This window comes from Puntigrus tetrazona, chromosome 6, assembly GCF_018831695.1.
Source record: "Puntigrus tetrazona isolate hp1 chromosome 6, ASM1883169v1, whole genome shotgun sequence".
NCBI classification, from domain to species: Eukaryota; Metazoa; Chordata; class Actinopteri; order Cypriniformes; family Cyprinidae; genus Puntigrus; species Puntigrus tetrazona.
This window is the reverse complement of record NC_056704.1, coordinates 926,230-947,342: the sequence shown is the minus strand read 5'-3', so window position 1 is coordinate 947,342 and position 21,113 is coordinate 926,230. Positions and strand designations below refer to the sequence as shown.

The 21,113-nt window shown below is 38.1% G+C and overlaps 2 protein-coding genes across 2 annotated transcripts in view; one reads left to right on the top strand and one right to left on the bottom strand.

Moving 5' to 3' along the window:
* Nucleotides 1–1,029: 1,029 nt before the first annotated feature.
* hyi (hydroxypyruvate isomerase) lies at nucleotides 1,030–7,053 on the top strand. Its single transcript, XM_043241312.1, has 8 exons — nucleotides 1,030–1,352; nucleotides 1,980–2,091; nucleotides 2,736–2,850; nucleotides 3,925–4,003; nucleotides 4,070–4,119; nucleotides 4,547–4,616; nucleotides 5,190–5,324; nucleotides 6,675–7,053. The coding sequence occupies exons 1-8, from the start codon at nucleotides 1,154–1,156 to the stop codon at nucleotides 6,728–6,730; spliced, it is 816 nt and encodes a 271-aa protein (XP_043097247.1). The 5' UTR covers nucleotides 1,030–1,153; the 3' UTR covers nucleotides 6,731–7,053.
* LOC122346749 (KICSTOR complex protein SZT2-like) overlaps nucleotides 6,897–21,113 on the bottom strand; it is an 82,596-nt gene continuing 68,379 nt past the window's right edge. Inside the window, exons 67-75 of the mRNA XM_043241600.1 lie at nucleotides 20,826–20,900; nucleotides 18,373–18,438; nucleotides 14,523–14,736; nucleotides 13,876–14,059; nucleotides 13,678–13,800; nucleotides 12,164–12,686; nucleotides 9,515–9,628; nucleotides 8,786–8,854; nucleotides 6,897–8,088 (exon numbers count right to left, since the gene is read on the bottom strand). Coding sequence (XP_043097535.1) covers nucleotides 7,945–8,088; nucleotides 8,786–8,854; nucleotides 9,515–9,628; nucleotides 12,164–12,686; nucleotides 13,678–13,800; nucleotides 13,876–14,059; nucleotides 14,523–14,736; nucleotides 18,373–18,438; nucleotides 20,826–20,900 — 1,512 coding nt within the window. The 3' untranslated portion in view covers nucleotides 6,897–7,944. The remainder of the gene's footprint in view (nucleotides 8,089–8,785; nucleotides 8,855–9,514; nucleotides 9,629–12,163; nucleotides 12,687–13,677; nucleotides 13,801–13,875; nucleotides 14,060–14,522; nucleotides 14,737–18,372; nucleotides 18,439–20,825; nucleotides 20,901–21,113) is intronic.

Here is a 21,113-nt window from a genome sequence, read left to right as displayed (position 1 = left end):
CCGAATGTCAAAATGTAGTAAGGAAAACCTAAAACTTGAGCAAATTCATAGAAATGCCCAACAGATGCCATTTTTTTAACGAATTGTTGGAAGATAAAATAAGGTGTAAATCTCAGCAATAATTAGACATTAATATGTTGGTTTCAAACATCTAGTTCAAACTAGTTGATCTTCAAGCTATTATTTTGGGTTATTCGTGACGGCACCAGTAACTGTTTAATGAAGATAAATACATTTAAATGAAACTGAAAGCCTAATTACCAAAAAATCTACACATGTATTTACTTTCTGATAAAACGCCTCTAGGCTTTACCCCATTTATCGCAATATGGGGTAATGGATCTTTTTATTTTTAAATCTATAACAATAAAATGTTAGTTTGTTTAGTAGTCAAGACTTTAAAGGAATAGTTCACCCAAAAATGACTTTCTTCTTTCAGACAAACACAGTCTTGAGTTTTCGAAAAATGCATCCTTGCTCTTCTAAGTTTGTTAATGCGGGTGGATAGCGGCCATTATTTTTAAGTATATCCTCAAGTACTGCGACGCAAAACCACCCTATACGCCTTCGGGGGGTTATCGCATGTCCTCTGAAGCAGGCCGATGGGTTTTTGTACGTATAGTTTTTGTACGTATAGTTTTTGTACGCGATGGCCGCCATCCACCAGCATTACCAACCTTGAAAGAGCCAGGATGCATTTTTAATAAACTTCAACTGTGTTCGTCTGAAAGAAGTCATATGCACCTAAGACGGCTTGGGGGTGAGCAGTTTATGGTGTAATATTCACTTTTAGATGAACTATATCGTTAAGGTTTGTGTCTATACAGAAATATTCACTAAAAAGTTAAAGTGTGACGATTAATCCAGCTCACCTCCTCCTCTATTTGGAAAGTATTTAAATAAGAGTCAGATATATTATAATGGCAGTAGTAATTAGGATGTAAATGTAAGTAATCACCTGCATCGCTGTTGATAAAACTACTGCGCGTGATGAAGACGAGCAGCAGCGCGCACGCGCAGAGAGTCACGTGTCCAGTCAGCTGCGCTCTGAGGATGTAAACACAGAGCACGTGTCCGATCAATAAGCGCTGGACCTTGGTCGTTCAGTTAGTTGTTAGTTTGCCTGCACGTTTGTCCTGCTGCAGACGCTTCAATGGCGCCGTTAAAGTTTTGTGCCAACATTTCCTGGCTCTTCACGGAGCTACCGGAGATCACGCAGCGGATGCGCGGCGCGGCGCGTGCGGGGTTCCGCGCGGTCGAGGCGGCCTGGCTCTACAGCTCTGACCTGAAAGAGTTAAAAACCGTGCAAGATGAAACGGGACTCGAATTCGCGCTCATAAACACCCCCCCGGGTAAGACAGAGACACAGACACCGACGGACATTAAAGCCATTGGGAAACTGCAGATGCAGTGGGATAATGAGTCGTGTTGTGTAACCCGTCAGCTCGCAGTTAAAGGTCTCCAAAGGGTGTTTGTCATAGTCAGGAATAGAATAACTCGGAGTTCATTGGTCACGGATATAATGGTACTTCATATGCAGATAGAGCTGCTTAATGGAATAGATCCGACCTTTTTTAACTCACGGGGGAAGCATGAACCTATGTGATGCAATTCTGCTCTGATGTAAGACTTGTTGCACCGCACTAAATCACCATTTAACACATTTCAGTGTTTGCGAGGCAGAAATGCATCTTTTTCTTCTCCTGCAATTAGCTGGGCTTCGAGCGCTTCGCATGCAGGCCTCCTTCAAACCGTTTTGTGGATCATTTGGTTGCTGTCTGTTTTTACGGTTTTCTTTTCATGACCCTCTACATCCTCCAGCCGTTTGAGATTTAAAGCATCATGCGTAGTCTTAATAAATGCGCTGGAGAAAGATGCGCTCCAGAATGGCCCCGTATTTGTAAAAAGCTTGGCATTCCGACTTTAAATGTCGCGATGGTGTGAGGATATCTCTATGAACGTGTGATTCTGTCCTCCAGGGGATCTAAGCGCAGGAGATCTGGGATTGTGTGCCGTTCCTGGACGAGAGCACGAGTTCAGACAGGGATTGGATCTGGCGGTGCAGTACGCTAAAGCTCTGGACTGCAGGAGGTACTGGTCTGCTTCTTCAGGGGCATCACGCTCCCGCTGGCCTAGTATGCCTGGGTTTTGGCTTTGTTTTTCTACGTTCTATGTACTCGTATCTGCATTGCTGCACTGGGCTCTAGAACCCGTCTTCTCACCTGCCGGGATTGGTTGATTATGGTCAAACTACTTTTCAGTCATCAGCCTACCTTCAGCAATATGAAAACGGCAGAAAAAAAGCTGTAGGACATAAAAAGTTGGACATAAAATGTCCAAGACGTAGGACATGTTATTATTTAAGTTTATATTTCACAATTCTGTTTTTATATCTCGTAATTCTTGCTTTTATTCTCAGAATGGTGAAACCTTCGACAAATGAACCTGATTCATATTCACAGTTCTACGCTTCTTTCTTATGTAAAGCAGAAAACGGGCCTCCTGCTCAGCACACACTAAAGCTGACGGGAAACATCGCGCAGACAAAACTTAAGCGTCTAGACATGGTAGTTCACACTGTTACTCGGTAAAATGTCTCCCCGGGGGCCGGCCCCAGATGTCTGAGCGTCTGATCTAACGCGCGTCCTCCACGGGAACCTGGTTTTCTCCATCAGCTGCCACCTCGAGATGTTTCACCGCTGCTGAGAGTAACTCATGCTAATGTCTCTCTCCAGGATCCACTTGATGGCGGGGAGGGTGCCGGCGGGGGTGGACCGGCGCGCGGTTGCCATGGAGATGGAGGACACCTTTGTGCAGAACCTGAAACATGCTGCAGGTGTCCTCTCGAAGGTGACCTCCACCCCGTTACTGCATTATAACGTGGCCAGAACATGTGCTTATGCTCCGCTGTAGAAGCTCTGGAGGTCTCTCGGTGGCAGACCCTCCATCCCACTCAAACCACTGAAGTGTTCTCATACAGCAGGCTAATTTATTGTAAACATCTGAAGATTTTTGGCAGTCACTCATTCTTTTAATAGGAAGAACTAAATAGTACCTAATAAATATACAGTAAAGCCTCAAAGACTGCTGATTTGATCGGTAATCACTAATAATTCAGTCTGTTATGTGCATTCATGCAACATTTTCTAACTTTTATTTATTTCTGTTTACATTCCATTCTTTTCTATAGTATTTTATTTATATTTACACTTTATTTTATTTTTTGGTTATGGTTTTTCCTACTAGAATACTGCAATATTAAAAGACTAAACTAAAATGCTTAGGCATATATTAACGTGTATATATATATATATATATATATATATATATATATATATATATATATATATATATATATATATATATATATATATATAAACAAAAAGTCACTAAATAAATAGATTTAAAATATAACAAAATATTTCAAATACATTTTAACAAAAAAGCAAAAATTTAAAGAAAAAAACTAGCTCTTCTAATCACGCTTTTATTTATTATACAGTTAACAAAAAGAAAAAAGGCTTCTAACTAGCTTATTCTATTCTTTTCCATTCTGGCCATTTCTTTTTATTATAAAACAACATTTATTAAAAAAATTAATTATTAAAAAAACAACCTTGTCATAGCACTTGCATGTCATTGCTCTTTTGTTGATTTTGATCATTTTTCAGCTGCTTTGGGTTAGTGTTTGCTAAATGACTAAATGCAAATGTAAAAATATGAAGCAGAAACATTTCTTGATTTCTGAAGGATCATGTGACGCTGAAGACCGGAGGAATGCAGCTTTTTTTAAAAATCGTAATATTTTACCGTTCTTTCTGTGTCCTTACGTGATTTTTGATAAATGAATCCAACCTTGGTGATCAGACCAAACATCTTCCCAACTTTTAAACGGTAGTCTGTTTATGCCGTTTTTGTTTTCAGGAAGGCATTCTGGGACTGATTGAGCCGATCAACACCAGGATCACAGATCCACGATATTTCCTCGACTCCCCACACCAAGGTAAGAAGGTAGTTATCCCAGGCATGTCGATGTGTATTTTGATCCCCGACTTCTTCTTCTTCACAGCCGCGGTGATTCTCCAGAGAGTCGCTCATCCCAGCATCAGGATGCAGATGGTGAGTCAACTTCTCCACGCCACCTTTATCTTTAGCCATCGTTAGCATTAATATTCACGAAGCTTCTACCTTAAATTAACCCAGACATATAATATTAGGATTTATTCACACTACAAGGTCAATGTAAACGAGACGTACCCAAACCAAACCATGACCCGTGAACTTTGCACGATGAAATCCCTTAAGAAAATACATACGTAAATATAAACCATATGAATTGACATTTAGTACATGCACTAAGCACTGTGTGAGAACCTAGTTATCTGTTGTGTTCTGCGTTCTACTTTAATTGCCGCTGTGTTTGGGTTATCTGGTTAATAAACCCACTCTCGGCGCTGAAGAAATGATATGAGGGGAGTTTTTGTGCTGTCTGAAAAACAGAAAACCCACAGAAGAGACGATCAAGCCTGTCTCTCTGCTTTTACAGGACATCTACCACTGGCAGATCATGGATGGCAACCTAACACAGAATATACGCAAATACTTACCCATCACAGGTAAATGTGGAAGTCTTTATATATATATGCATCAAGTCTCCTGCAGTGTTTTTTGGTGAAACATCGAATCACTCAAAAAGATTTGGTTCCCTGCAACTTCTGGCTTTTCCAAAAGTCACCAGAGCCATCATCATCATCCCATGTACTATGTTTTTATATACATGTCTTTTTCAATAAATGTTTCTATTTTTCATATTACATGGCTGGACACTTTCCTTACAGCCTTCACACACACACACACACACAGTATATGTTAACTCATACACTAACTTGCTGTACTAACGAATGTTGCATGCTAATAAGCAACTAGTTAATTGTGAGACTTACTATTAGTTTTTTGTTTGTATGTTGAATTAGGTTTTAGATTTTGTTTACATTTGGTCAAGGTTATAATTTTGTGTTTTACGTCATTTTTAAAAATATTGCTATCATTTTTGGTTTTTTTGTAGTACTTCTGCTTAGTGTGTGTTTGTATATATTACGTTTGTTTGGTTTCGAGCTAATAGTAATAGCTCTGCACAGAACCGGAAACAAAAGACAATGTATGGACTCACGGCTTCCCTGCTGTCTCAGGTCACATCCAGATGGCTCAAGTTCCTGACCGCCACGAGCCGGACAGCGACGGAGAGCTCAGCTACCCGTATCTCTTCAAGCTGCTGGAGGAGCTGGACTACCAGGACTACATCGGCTGCGAGTACAAACCTCAGCGTGAGTCGGGGGCGCTGGACACTTTACGAACATTTTACCAAACCACATCAATCTTAATAACTGTAATGACTCCCCAAACTTACTGCCTGACTGGGGAAGATCAACTCTTCAAACAGTACTTGAAGACGCTGTGATGCTGTTCCTTCAAGAGCCTCTCACAACTTCTCCGTCCATAAAGCCTATGGAAAAATGGATTTCAAAACACTTCAGCATGTTATTCTTATTAAGTGAGGGTCTTTTATTTAGGATTTTGCACCCAAGCAAAGTCTCGGAGAACTCGGAGAGCCCTTGTGGAGACTCCAGGAAGGTTTCAGCTCTGGAGACTGAACGAGTGGATCCTGATGGTTTCTCACCATATTCTTGACATCAATTCTTTTCTTCTCCACCTGCACTGCTGGCCTTGTGAGCGTTTCGCTGCCCAATGGTCATTCCTTAACTTTGCTAATTCTATTATCACATTAGCGCTGCGTCTTCCTCATGGGCGTTTAATTAGTTTTAACTTCTAGCCCGAGTTCGATCTCTTCCTTGGTTCATTTTATCTGGAAAAAGAAAACATGTAATAATTCGGAGCACCTGAATAGGAGTTTTTGACTTTCAGTCTTCCTGGACCATTATACACCACTTATATAGGATTAAACGCAAAATCAATAGGAGTGAAGATTGATGTGGTTTGGAATTGGTAAAATGAGAAAAATATGACCAGAATTTCAGCTTGCACAATTATGAACGCAGTGTATGTTATGTTTAACCTTTGAATACTCGCCATCACTTTTATTAGCAAGATTACAGGATGAATTTGATCCACAAGGATATACATCCACAAGTCCACGGCTCAAGACCAATTCAATTTAGAAGTGCTTCTAATAGGGTTATGAAAGGTTCATATTTGGATTTTGGAAGTCTTCAATAACAGTACGGCATGCATGCAAGGTCAAAAACACTTTCATTTTCTTATAAGATGCTAATCTGCAGCGATTGGACGCATTTATCTCATCATGCCTGAAATAAAGCAGTGTTTGTGAGTTGACAGCGTTACCAGGGAAACCACTATTTAAAGAGACACCTAGTGCACGGAATGAATTAGCATTTTCATTCAGAGCAACAAAAAGTGGGCTGAAATATGCTAATGTTCACTTTGAGTCACCGTGAAACGACTCGAGACTTTGTTTCAAAGAGACAGTAACTTTATACACGGTGCACTTTTTTCAGATATCAAACATTGCAGGATGTTTTCATTCATTTTCTAAAATCCATACTTTAAGATGAACACAGAGATAAAGACTAAAAGAGTCTGATTTAGTGTGGAGTGAAATGTGATTCTTGATCGTTTATGTTCTTAAATGTGTCCAGGTTCAACAGAAGCGGGTCTGGACTGGCTCAGAAGATACCGGAGCAGTCACAACTGATCACTTCTTCAGTTCCTGCTGCTTACGTATTAAAACGACAAGACTGTAATTTTCTAAAGCATAAAATTGACCCATTTTCAGTTGTTTTATTAACATTTCACATGTCAGTAGCTATGAAATATTAATTGTTCTGTCTGCCAAGGCGTCACAGATGAAGACCACTTTAGATGTTTTAATTTAAGATTTATTGTTAAGCGTTTTTCTTACAAATCCGCCTCTATATACATAATGTACAAATAACTTTTTCACACATTTGAATTGCTAATTCAGCTTCTAACATTTTAATAAATCTTTCTTTCAAAAACGTCCAGTGTGCTTCAAAACCAAAAAAAACCCAACTAAACGGTAAAAGATTTTCATTCTTCAGTTTCTGTCACTGCAGGAGGTAAATGGTCTTCAGGAACGAGTCCAGTGTCTAGTTAGTAGGACTAATCATTGCCTGCTCTTTATGTTTAAGGTACATAAAGGCCGTGTGACTGATTTAAAGGGACAGTTCGCCCAAACAAGAAGTCCTGTCATCATTTACTCAACATCATGCTGTTTCAAACCCACATTAATTTCTTGTAGCTGCTAAAAGCAAAAGAAGATTGACGGTAGCCATTGACATTGAAACTATATAGAAGTCAATGGCTACCGTCAGCTGTTTGCTTACCGACAGTCTTTAAATCATACTCTTGTACGAAAACGGACTCCTAAAGGCCTAAAAGTGGGTAAACGATGACAGAATTTCATTTGCGGGCGAACCGTCCTTTTAAGAGATTCGTCTTGAAAGGTGAACATGATACGCTAGCTCCCATCAAGCTCATATGAAAATAAAATACAGGCACTTTCGGGATGAAAAATGGCAGTAAAGATAAAAAAAACCATCAGCAACCGAGAGAAGATGGAGAAAAAAAAAAAAACAGCACAAGTGAACACTAGACTACAGAAAGACACGGCTTTGGCAAACCAGTCTCACACGCAATAAATACACCCTCTCTGATAATCGCCCTCCGGTCGACAGGGTGGCACACTTAGCCGTTTTCCTGTGCAAAATATTAGCAGTTTATTCGCTTTAATGGATGCAGCATGGCCGACGCAGCACGCATTACACACACGAGACCCGTTCGGCCTCGGTCTGCGAGCGACGAGTGACTCAAAGCTCGATCTTTGCACAAACCGACTTCACTCGAACACTCGACTCCCTCCGATGCACCGCTGGCAGAAACACGGCATCACAGCAGGCCCGTCCAGAGGTTGTAGCAGGCGGTGTTGATGACCGACTCCAGATGGTGGTACATGGAGACCAGCTGCGGTGGAGGACTGCTGCTCGACTGCGTCTGCGCAGGTAACGGCTCCCTGAAAACAACCTTCAGACTCTGGAAGCAGCAGAAACAGCGAGATTTACGCCGGGGTCCTGTTTGATGTGCAAGAATGAATGAATCTCGTCTGGCAAGAACAGATCCAGGTTTGTGTTTCGCCTCGCAATCAGAAATATATTTAATAATAATAAAATAAATGCATATACACATCCTAGTTCCTATAGTAAATATAAATGAAAAAGCATTAACAAGTCAAGGTAAATAATATAAGTAGAAACTAATAAAATTAAGCATATTTTCTGCATAATGTACTGCTTTTAAATTATTTATAAAAACTGAAAAAAAATTATATGTATATAATTATTTATAAAAACTGAATTTATATATATATATATATATATATATATATATATATATATATATATATATATATATATATATATATATATATATATATATATATATATATATATGAAATCTAGTGAGTATATTGTGTTAATGAGAATAACAATAATAATAATAATAATAATAATAATAATAATAAAAAACATTATGGCAATGAGAATTATTTTTAGATTAATATTTATATTTAATATTTATATTAAGATTTATATTTTTTAGAATAGGAATATAATTATATATACATATTATTGTTTTTAAACTATTACACCAAAAATAAAATAATGACATTTACATTACATTAAAAGAAAATAATACACAAATGAAATGAAATTAAAATACAAAGTTCGCTTACTGTTTTTCCCGCCTGTGTGTCCAGGAAAACGAGCACGAAACAGTCTGTGAACTTCTGGTTCAGGACGGCCTGGAAAAAAAGAGTCCGATCAACACACCACTTAGACGTTTAACATCTTGACTCCAGATGTTTCTTTTCATTTTCATTTTAACCCCGATCTTCACAATCCATTTAACGCTCAGCGTCGGCCTCGGGAAACAAAGGCAGGTGTTGTTTCCGTGTATGAAACGATCATCAGCTCAGGAAATCTGCATAAATCTGCCCACAACATCTCTAATTACAGAAGCAAGCATGAAGTGGCCTTCAAACACACTTGAGGATCTGATGATCGTCACATGAACTGGTGCACAGGCGCAGAGGTCACGTGGTTCAAGGTCTTTCCAGGAGTTTGCCAGCAGCACTTCCCTTCACGTAACGTACAACGACACGGCCGACGGGACTAACATCTCACACGACCCGGAACACAAGATCTGCTTCATGTGTGAACACTAAAGATCTGCACTGGGAGCATTGCTTTTCTTTTTATCCGAGAAACCTTCAGAAATGTTTCTTGTGCAACATAACAGAATGGTTTCTGAAGGATCATGCGACGCTGAATTCAGCAGCGCACCGCAGCAATAAATGGCATTACATTATATATTTATATAGAAAACGGTTTGTTAATATTTCAGTAATATTATACAATTGATCAGTATTTTTCCATCAAAGAAAGCAGCAGGGATCTGGTACCAGGTACTGTATGCCGCTGTCGTCTTTAAAGTGCCTGCAGTTCTGAGGGAAGCGGGACAGAAGAACTTTGATGAGACTCTGGTACCACGTGGGACTCATGTTCAGGAAACAGTCCTGAAAAACACAAGCACAGAACGTTTACAACAACATCATTGATTTCTGATCAAATAAATGCAGTGACAAAACAGACACAGAAGTTGCATTTTGCACTACATGAGAACATTCAGGATTTCTTTCTTCTTTTATTTATATTTTTATTCTTTGTACGCCATTTCAGTATCAAAGGCTACATTTATGGTAAACTATATATATATATATATATATATATATATATATATATATATATATATATATATATATATATATATATATATATATATATAGTTTGCCATAAATGTAGCATTTGATACTGATATATATATATATATATATATATATATAAAAAATTTTTATCTTATTATACTTCAATTAATTGTATATTCTAATTTAATAATAATATTTTACAAACATTAAATATAACAATATGGATCAAGAAATCAAATAACCATTTACAGTCTTATACACACAATATACACACACACACACACACACACACACAAAAAGGAAATTATATGCGTGGAACTATAATATGCATATATGCATAAGTATATGCATAAGACTCTGTACATTTAAAACCTGAGCAAAAGCTGAAATAAATTATTCTGTGTTTAAAACGCCTCGTAGGAGCTGTAAGACCTGAGCAGAATATTTCTCTTTAAAAAAGCCGGCCTATGCATACGAAGCATTGTTATGTTTCATATCAGATTTCATACGGGATCTGGTGGCGGGCTTCAAGTCAGCGAAACCACAGGAAAGCGGTTTTCACAGTAAATTTTTAAAAAGATGTAATTTGCTGCGAGTTTCTCCCGGTCTGATATCACAGCGGGAGCGCATCTCCTCTTCCTCTGAAAGCGCGTGTGGCTCTGACAGCGGTATACATCATCCCCGCGCTCGCATTAGCATTAGCAGTCCAGGCCCGCTCGCTTACACTGACTGAGCCATTCTGCTCACGTGAAGGGAATAAAGACCACTGATATGTGTGTTTAGAGAGGGAATCTGAGGCTACGGCGTCACTGTGTGTCACCCACCGCCGAAGGAAGCGTCATCTCATTCTCCCAGAGTTCAGCTGGGTGTCAGGAGGCCAATCAAAACAAGCTCAGGATCAGGAGGAGGTGAAGACAGGTGGAAGCAGAAGATGGCCAATATAGTTGTATAAGGGCTTTCGCTCATAGTGCACACACACACACACACACACACACACACACACACACACACACACACACACACACACATATATATATATATTTATTTTATTTTATTTTCATATTTTAATGCTTTAGTCCTCTATTTTCTGAACCTACATGCATCTGTATTTACAGTAATGCTGCTGTGTAATCGGATCGCTGCCGGCGTGTGAATCTGAGCGTGTGTTGGTCCAGGAGGGATAATTTATGGTGTAAATAAGAAACGGAGTGTAATATTAAAGGGCTGATTTCCTGTGCTAATTAGCTGATGTTTATTGCGCTGTGCTGATGAGTAGGCTGCGTGTTTTCTCTACGGAGCGCTGCATTAGCATGTTCGTTGTCAGCCACCCATCAAACAAACTGCACCCAGCCAGCCGCTGATCAAACCTTCCACGATAAACTGCAGAACCAGGGAAAAAAACATGCGACTTTCCCACGCTTTCTTAAAGACCGCTGTCAGTGTGTACAGGAGGAGAAACAGGACGCACAGATCACAACTTTTATTTTAATTATTTACAGAACTATTTTGCTAGGATTGTGCGTGAAATTAACATTCAAAGTAGTTTTACAACATTACATTATGTTTAAATAATATCCTACAATAGTAGTAAACTATTATTATAGTGTTTGTAGTGTCAACGATTTCATCTTGTTATTTAAAAAACATTAATGCTTTAATTTGTGCAAAATGCTAAGTCAACATTTGGGCCTAAACTAAATAGAGTAAAACCGAATTTTATTAGAAATGTATTTAATATTTATTGCTCGGTTTAGTTTTTTTTTTTTTTTTTTTTTTTTTTTTCCACAATTCAATTAAATGACATTTTTGAATAATTTTTCTTTCAATGGAATTTAAAAATCACACAGACAGGAATCAGGGTTTAATTTTAATAGATTTTTTAAATGTAAATTAATTTTAATTAAATTAAATTAATCACACAAATAGATATCAGTTGGGGGAAAATATAACATTTATGAATATTTTAAATAATATATATATATATATATATATATATATTTACATATGTTATAGATCTTAATAAACGATTTATTATTTTAATTATTATTTTAATTTATTAAATTAATTATTTTTAATATTATTGTCATTTTTATTAATGTTATAATATATGTAATATTTATAATATTATTAATATATGTTTAATTAAATTTATATATCACAAATATTCTTATACGACCTCCAGGTGCTTTGAAAAATGATCACTGAGTATTTCCTGAAGAGGTAAAAGTGACCTATTTGTTTCGTACCTATTCACGGAAAGCGTCTGTGAGGGAACAGAGAGAAAGGAACACGAAACGCTCAGCGAATGGGTGTCAGAGGTGAAGGGCAGTGGACGGGTTTTCATACCAGCTGCGGGTCGATCTCAGAGACCGATCTGCTCTGCACAGCGTCCAGCAGCTCTTCCAGTTCACCGAAGGCCAGCTTGCTGAGCTTGAGTTTATCCAGAGCCAGGTGCTCTCCGTGAAAGAGCCTCCTCCAGAGGTTATCCCTGCGGCAGTGGCCCATGGCCTGCTCCACGCTGCTCTGGATCTGCCGGCGCGCAGACAGCACCTCGGAGCTGAGCAGCGGGAAGAGAGGGCACAGGTAGAAGAGCCCCTGGGCGTCGTCTGCGTCTGCGTCTGCGTCTGCGTGCAGGAGGCTCTCTATGGGCTCAGGCTCAGGGCTGGCTGCAGGGCTGACGGGGACGGCGGCGTCCTCCCACAGATCCAGCTCTGATTCCCTGCCGGCCTCCATCCGCTCCGAAGGGGCGCGGCCGCTGAGGTCACCGGGGTCACGGTGGATCTGAGGAAGCTTTTTAAAGCGGCGCATGTCTGCGGTCAAGCGCGGGAACAGCTCCCTCTGACTGGTCATGATCACGTAGAAACGCAGCCTGAAACCAGGACACAAAAACAGGAAACAGGAAATCAGAATAAATACTTCACGTCATTCCAAAGTTTGCTTTTATTTACATTTAGTCATTTACATTTGTATAATCTGTAATGAGAATGTCAACGCTTTCTCCACCTCTGAAATGACTTTTCTTGCTGTAGAAATAACCATGCAGCTGGGAAAAAAATATGAACTTTATTCTTTAATGCTTAATTTTTTTTTTTTAGAATAATCAAATTTAATTTAAATTATTAATGTAAAAAATTACAACACAGAAAAACTTTGTTACCATTATTAATAGTAATGATATAGGTAATATTTATAAAATACTTATGATTATGTATTATAATAATGTATTATTACTGTAAGAATACTATTAATGTATTAATATTATTCCAATAAAACATATATATAGTTATAAACCTATCACCATCATCATCATCATTAACATTATTTATTCATTAATATGTTTTTTATTTTGTAACTGTAAATATTTATAAAATTGTAAACTTATTATTAAATTTATTATTTTTAATATTAGGCAAATATATATATATATATATATATATATATATATATATATATATATATATATATATATATATATATATATATATTTTTTTTTTTTTATATATAATAGATTATTATTAGCATTATCATTGTCATGCATAATTTATTTGTATTATTACTATTACATAGTAATACTACCGATAATGTTATCTTTTTTTATCAATTTTATCTTCTTTGCATATGTAGTATTCTCTTCACTTCATAACGTTCATATTGAGCTATTAACGGCAGATGGATTATGCTGATGACGTCTTTCGTACTTTTCTGCACCTTGTAACAATCATCTTAAATTGTGTTCTGAAGACGAACTATGCTTTTTACGGGCAACGATTAATGACAAAATGTTCGTTTTGGGGCGGAGCATCTCTTTTGGAGCCGTTACCTACACGTTAAGTGTTTAACTGACGCCCATAAGTGTGTACCTGAGCAGGTGTCTCTCTCCCTCCGACTGCTCCTCAAACGGGGCGGCGTTATGACAAACCAGCAGAGACACGTCAAAGTCATCATGGTGTCTCAATCCCTCCAGATCCTTAAACGAGCCAGAGCTTCGAGAGAACAGCATTATTAGAGCAGAAATGATAACACCGTCCGCTCGAAGTAGTAGTGAAGCGCTGCGGTACCTGTTCCACAGAGCGACGAGCGCGTATTCGTGCAGGTCTGCGCTCGGAGTCCCCTTCTTGTTATCGGTGGTCACCGCGGCCTTAGACATGCGCAAGGGCTTCATCCCGTAAGTGCCGGCGTGATCGGTGATGTAATTATACAGCTGATGTGCTGTGATCATCCCCGTCGAGATGGAGAAACTCCCTGAGACACGAGAAAACACGTTACAGGTCACTGACAAAAACCAACTGGCTGTCTGCAGTCACATTATATATATATATATATATATATATATATATATATATATATATATATATATAAAAATCATATAATAAAATCATATAATAATAATATAATAATATATATATTTTTTAATAATTATTTAATTATTTAATTATTTAAAAACGTTTTTTTTATTATAAAAAAATATATGTGTATAAATATATATATATGACACATAGATATTTTACAATTTAAATATCTGTTTTTGTTTTGCATTAAAGTACTAAAATGAACGCGATTAATTGTGATAAATTGTTTGACAGCACTAGGCGTCACTTTTAAAATAAACACTTAGCATTTGTTTTCAGTTTTGAGTGAAGCCAGGTATGCGCTATATAGCTGGAAATACAGAGCGATGAAGGTTTAACAGATGTACGTTTCTCACCCTGGAAGACATGGTTGCGTCCAAACTTGGGTATGTCGGGGTGATGGGCGATGAAGTCCTCCAGAAAGGACGTGAGCTGGTAGCCCTGCCGCAGGGTCATGTGACAGCCCACCAGGTACTGATGAACCACACGCAGGTGGAAGTCGTAGCTGAAGGAGTGAACGTGCATCAGATCCCGCACCTTATCACACTCCTCTGTGAACAGCATGGACAGCTGAGGGCAGAAACACACACGGACGTGGTTACTGTGGGGTCGCTCCGCATCCCCCGTGAGACCAGAGGCATCAGAAACCCAGAGGAAGAACAGGAGCAGCAGCAGGACCATCATCCCAAACCCTAACCATAACCGGCCTCGCTCCGAAGTCTGGCCAAAAACATGTCCGGGACACATTTCAACCCAATATCAAAAGAAAATAAACATGAAATTACATTTTGCATTAAAAAAATGACATCTAGCTTAAGACCAATGACATTACTTTCATCACAGATAATTACTTTTTACACTAATACTAATTAATTCAGTATATGAATACTGAACAAATTAAATAATATATATTTTTTGTTTATTATTTATACTAATAAATAAAATTTTATAAGTGTATATTATGTCACTATTAAACATAATTAAATAAAAATAAACACTATATTATTATACATTAATATATATAATTAATATATATAATATATTAATATATATAATAAACTATTAATCATGAACAAACAAATAAATATTTATAATTTTTAAAAAGTACATAAATATGTACATACAAGTACATACAAATAATTAATAAAATCAATTCCAATATTAAACAAAAATAAAGATTATGCCGCTATTAAACATAAATAAATGAATTCATTTAATATTTCAACTAACCCCAATAAATATTATGCCACTATTAAATTAAAAATAAATTATTTCAAAAGTGTGTGTGTACACATACACACACACACACAAACAATGAAATAATTAAATGAATTTATTTTTAAAAACATACAGAGTAAAGAATGAAATGCGTGTGAATGGCTGTGATAGCGTCGCGCATCGTTTCCACTTCCTGTGAGATACGACGAATCACCTGTCATCAGAAACTTGCTGTGTTTTGTAAACTGAGTAAATGTAATGGAAGTGAAGTCCCGGGGCACACGGTCTTAATGGGGCTTGATTTGGGGCTGAAATCTGAACCAGACATGTTCTTGACGAGTTTGGTGAAAATCACCGAAGCGCACCTGACACAACATCCAAAACTCCACGAGGCTGACTCGTGAAGAGCAAACCAGCGACCTGCCAAACCTTTACAAGAGTCTTTTTAAAAGCATCTGTGATATCAATCAACATAGTAATTGCCTCCTATTTAATTAAATCTCACATCAAAGCCATGCTCACAAAAGCATTAGTGGCGAATGCAAATGATTGCAGAGGGAGAGAGCAGGAGTAATTACAGTACAATGGGAGCAGGAGGTGGGGAGGCGCTGAATTCGACGGCTAAACGCTATTACCGCTGCCGCTTTCATCCTGACCATCACCCTGGAACAAATGCAAATAGGTCTTATCAAATCAAAGAGTCGAGGATTAGAAAAACCTCGTTCATTTGACGCCGCCGTGGCCGCTCCATTTGCAGAAAGCAGAAAACAGCTCGCACAATTGCACCTTTCATCTCTGCGCGAGAAACGTTCTTCACGTCAACGTTTTGAAATCTGCCGGTGGCCCATTTGACTGAAAGTTCTGAGGAAAGATAATACTGTCGGCCCATTTTCCTCTCGGTCGTGAGAGAGTTTTTGGAAACATGGGAGCATGAAAACGGCTCCGTTCACAGCTTGCTGGTTAGTCGCTTGCGTTCGCGACGCATAATTACAACCTGGACTCGTGTGTTAACCGAACGCCGGCATTCAGAGAACCGAGGCCTCGTCGAGGCCTTTAAAGTGCACTGAATGCTACGGAGTTTTCTCAGATGCCACGAGCTGCACGGGTCAAGCTCCGTAACACGTCACCAGAGACTTTTTAAATGGAGGGGATTGGTCCTCTTGAACATATGAACGAGAGCAATCATAACGGCGGCGGCAGTCCTGCCCTACAGGTAAAACAGCCAATATCCCTTGTGATGGAGCCATCTCTGCACTCAGAGCAGCCGAACGCATTGCAGTTCAAACGGCCGGCTTGTTTACTCTTGACAATGCATGGGCTTTGAGTGATTCGAGCTTGAGAAGCATTGATATTAAGCTATGATTGTTACGTTTTACTGATCTGAAATAATCTACTTTATGATAGGAACGTCTGGAGGTTTTAATGAAGCTGTGCTTGCATGGCTTGAAACGGCTGCCCAAGGCGATACGAAAATGACCGTAGAGTGAACTTGCCTTAGAGGGACTTCGGCATCGCTTCGAGAGTTCAAGGTGTTCTACTTTCTTACTTTTACGGTTTTTCACTGTATACCGTGTACTTTCGCTGCTTTCTGGCTGCCGGGTAACCTCACAAAATCATCTTTCCATGACACTATATGCTAAAGTCCTAAAAAGAGCCCTAAAGTTAACAAAAACATTTAAACTTTTTTAAATAAACGTGCCTAATCTTATTGCACACATCTTATTAGCCCTAAACCAAACCAAAGGTAAGCGGTAATGCTTTATTTTGGCATTCCTGTAACATTATATGTAGCAACAACAGTCAATTTTACACAATTACGAAATAACTAACCATAAGCCGAACTGTAATACTTTATATATTGTCTTTGTTGTACGTTAGACGCACTTACTGTAGTAAGTAACCGTAAATCATGCATAATTATAATTAAACTCACTTTAGGATCCTAATGACATGTACTTATTGTAACAGTAAATTGTGCATAACTACAAGTAATTAACCCTAAATCAAGCCTTGAAGAACTTTATTTTAGAGTCTTTGTTACATGTACCTACTGTATTAATTACAGTACATTTTGCATAATTGCATTATTTTAGTTTCTTCGTTCATTACATGTACATACTATAGAAATAAAGGCCAATTATGCATAATTGCATGCAATAATACCAAATCAAACCCTATTCTTAACTTTACAGTAAGTGCATACGCTCAGTACTTTATCACCAAACCCTAAAAATTAGCTGCACATTATTTAGTTTCAGTCAATATCTTGAATCCATCTCGTATTTCAAACCCACAAACTCTAGTGAATATCTTACGAACCAGCTTTAGGAAGTAAAAGAGGCTGAGAAAAGGATCTATGCTGGCTTTAAGTCTTTTGTTTCCTATCTTGTTTCAAGCTGAAGCAATCAAGACAAAGTGGAAACGCTCCACTTGAAGATGGCATTTGTGATTTCCTCATTTTGAAACGGCTTAGACGCGAAAAGCAAATTATGAATGCTCCAAATTAGCCAAAAAACGTTAAGTAAAAGGAAAGAAAATTAGCATTATCAGATTTGTTTCTCCTGCTTATCTATAAAGAAAAATGATTATATACTGAACCGCCTCAGAATTGTAGTCGATGATTCCCTTAAAAAGGAGACAAGCAGATACGAATCAAGATGCAACAAGAGCGGACGGAAATCAAGGATAATCATCGAGCAAAGAAAAGAGATCATTGGCCTATCAGAGCTGCGAGAAAGTGACCCCGTGACCTCCCAGAAGACGCCACATTCACCAGCGCCTCGAGGACTTCCCAAGATGCATCGCCGACAAACACAGACAAACACATGGAAAGGAATCATCTGATTTTCAATGAACTGCACAGAAAGGTGTGATTGGGGCCGCAAAAGGAAAGGGAGGAGCCAGGCACTACGTGAGGGAGGAGTCTAAGGGAAGACTGAAGCCTGATTGGTGGGAGACAAGCCCGGCCCCGAGGATGCAGAGACATACCGCAGAGTCAGAGGCCGTGGGCACCTCGGGGAACGGCTGGCTAGGAGGTGTGTTGAGAAGAGACTCCTGATGGAAAGAAACGGTGAGATGGGACTAGACACGCACACACACGCGCGCACACACACACACACACACACACACACACACACACACACACACACACACACACAACGTAGGCAGGACAGTGAGACACACAGAACAGAGACAGATGAGAAACATGCCACACAAAGAGGTTAGAAGACAATTCACACGAATGAACAAAACACACATGCACAAGCTAATGTATGATGGCGTGTGACAGGAAGTGACATGAGATGATCAATAATGACGAGCACGAGGCGTGTGCAGTCTGAGTAGATGAGAAGCAGGCGTGACCTTTCACTCTATACATCTGAAAAATATCCGCTTCTTGCGGCTCCTGTTACATGGTGATCTATTCCCACCGTTCCCGTTTCCTGCAGCAAACTCTTGATAAATGTCAGATAAATAGAAAGTATTCTCATGGCGTCCAGCGAAACTTCAAAATCAACTTCATCTGCTGCTACACTGACTGGAGGAGTATTATCAGGAGGAAAAGCATAGCTTAAAATAAATGTTATGTGTTAATAATAAAATATGTAATGTGAAATGTCAGGGAAAAGATGATTAAGATTGTAATAACTGTAATCTTTAGTATAAAAATCTTTGCTTTCACTCTTCATGCTTAGCAAACACTGCCACTGACATACAGCAGGATATGTATTTCTCATATTGATAACACAATCTGATTTAATTGTTAAATTATAATAAAATTGTGTGTGTACACACACACACACACACACACACACAGATATATAAATAATATATCCTATATCACCCATACAAATATAGTTCATGTTAAAATATTAATGCAATATTTTCTAAATTAAAAACATGTTTTTATTTTCTTTTTTTTGTAAATGTCAAGTTTGACGATTTTTAATCCTTGTTTTTGCATCACTTTCCGTCTCCAATTAAACAATTTTTTTAAATCGGCATTTTTATACTTTTTAACAAAAACTTTTTAAAATGTTTATTTTTATAAATTACTTTTTGTTCTCATTTCATTTGTCATTTCTTAGCCTATTGATTTTAGACCTTCATGTCAATCGCATTTTCACTGGCAATGAACTATTCTGGCATTTTAATATTTAGTTTTTATGATGTGTTTTTGTTCCTGGAGAACCAAATACATCCACTTATTACTGTAGAAGGATAAAATGAGCATTATAAATACACAATAATGATAAATGTTGTTACTAATATTGGGAGAAAACAGCATCCATATACATATACCATATACATATACATATACATATATATATACACACATATACATATATATATATACATATACATATATATATATATACATATATATATATATATACATATATATATATATATATATATATATATATATATATATATATATATATATATATATATATATAATATATATATATATACATATACACACACACACACACACACACACACACACACTCACATTATGTTGAACACTGGAGAAAAGCATTGTAATAACATTCACTAATGTATTTGGCATAACGGCACTAATTCTTTGAGCCTGAGATAAAAATATGATTTCCTGCAGGTAACCTTTTCAAGTGCAATTTTTTATTAAAAGAACAATTTTCTGGCGCAAATGGCAGATTTTCCTGACTATGACCTTTAAATGCAGGTGTAACACGCCTGACTTCAAGATGATTTGCTGATTTTCGAGGCGAATTTGATCACTATGGACTCTTGATGAAAATGTCACTGTATCCTTTTTTTTTTACGGTAAGTGGATATATTTAGCTCTCCAGGAACAAAAAGAAATATTGCCATGGCAGAATAAATCAACTGTGTTGTTCATTCTTTTTTTTTTTTTTTTATGAAAAACAACACCCGATTGGCAGCTGGGATGCAGCCGAATGCTACGGACTCTAACGGACTCGATTCGAGTTGACGAATTTTTGATTCCTTGTGACTTTCCTGCCCGTTTGCCCTCAAGCTGAGTTTGAAGGATCTGCACTTACAAGCAACCAAACAAACACGCTAATGACTTAATCGCTAGATACGAGCAGCTGCGATTGGAGACACCTTATGGGCTTCTGGAAGAAATCAAGGGCCTCCCGCTGAGAAACATCTGGAGATTTACAAATATTTACACTTAATTACTCCTCATTTAGAGCCAACCTGGACCCGCTGCACATTAAACACGCCATGAGAGAGAAAGAGACAGACGTTTGACCGGTGCATCCCGTTAACAAAGGAGACGAGCGCTTCTTGTTGCTCGCATCGAACGTCCGCAGAGATTACAAGCAGGCACTTACAACAGATGCACAGAAATACAGCACGAATTGCGAAACACCTCGTTTACTCTCGCTCTCTCTTCTTGCCTGTTGTTTCGAACGAGCAGATGCCGTTACCTGAGAATTAACCGTCTGACCCATGGGGATCCTCGAGCACTCTAACGCAAACTGCTTCACGCAGAAATAGCAGCCCTGCAAGAGAGTCACAGGAAGATTGTGTGTTAGCAGACGAACTCATCACCGCTCAGCTCACCGTACAGCAAAGAAGAAACCAAAATTGCATTCAATTGCTTCCTTAATTTGTTTGCGCGAACTGGTACAACAACTAACGAAGTTTTTGCAAATCCATTTAACCTCTTTAACTCCGAAACGGAAATGAATAAATAATATTCTGAACAATCCCAT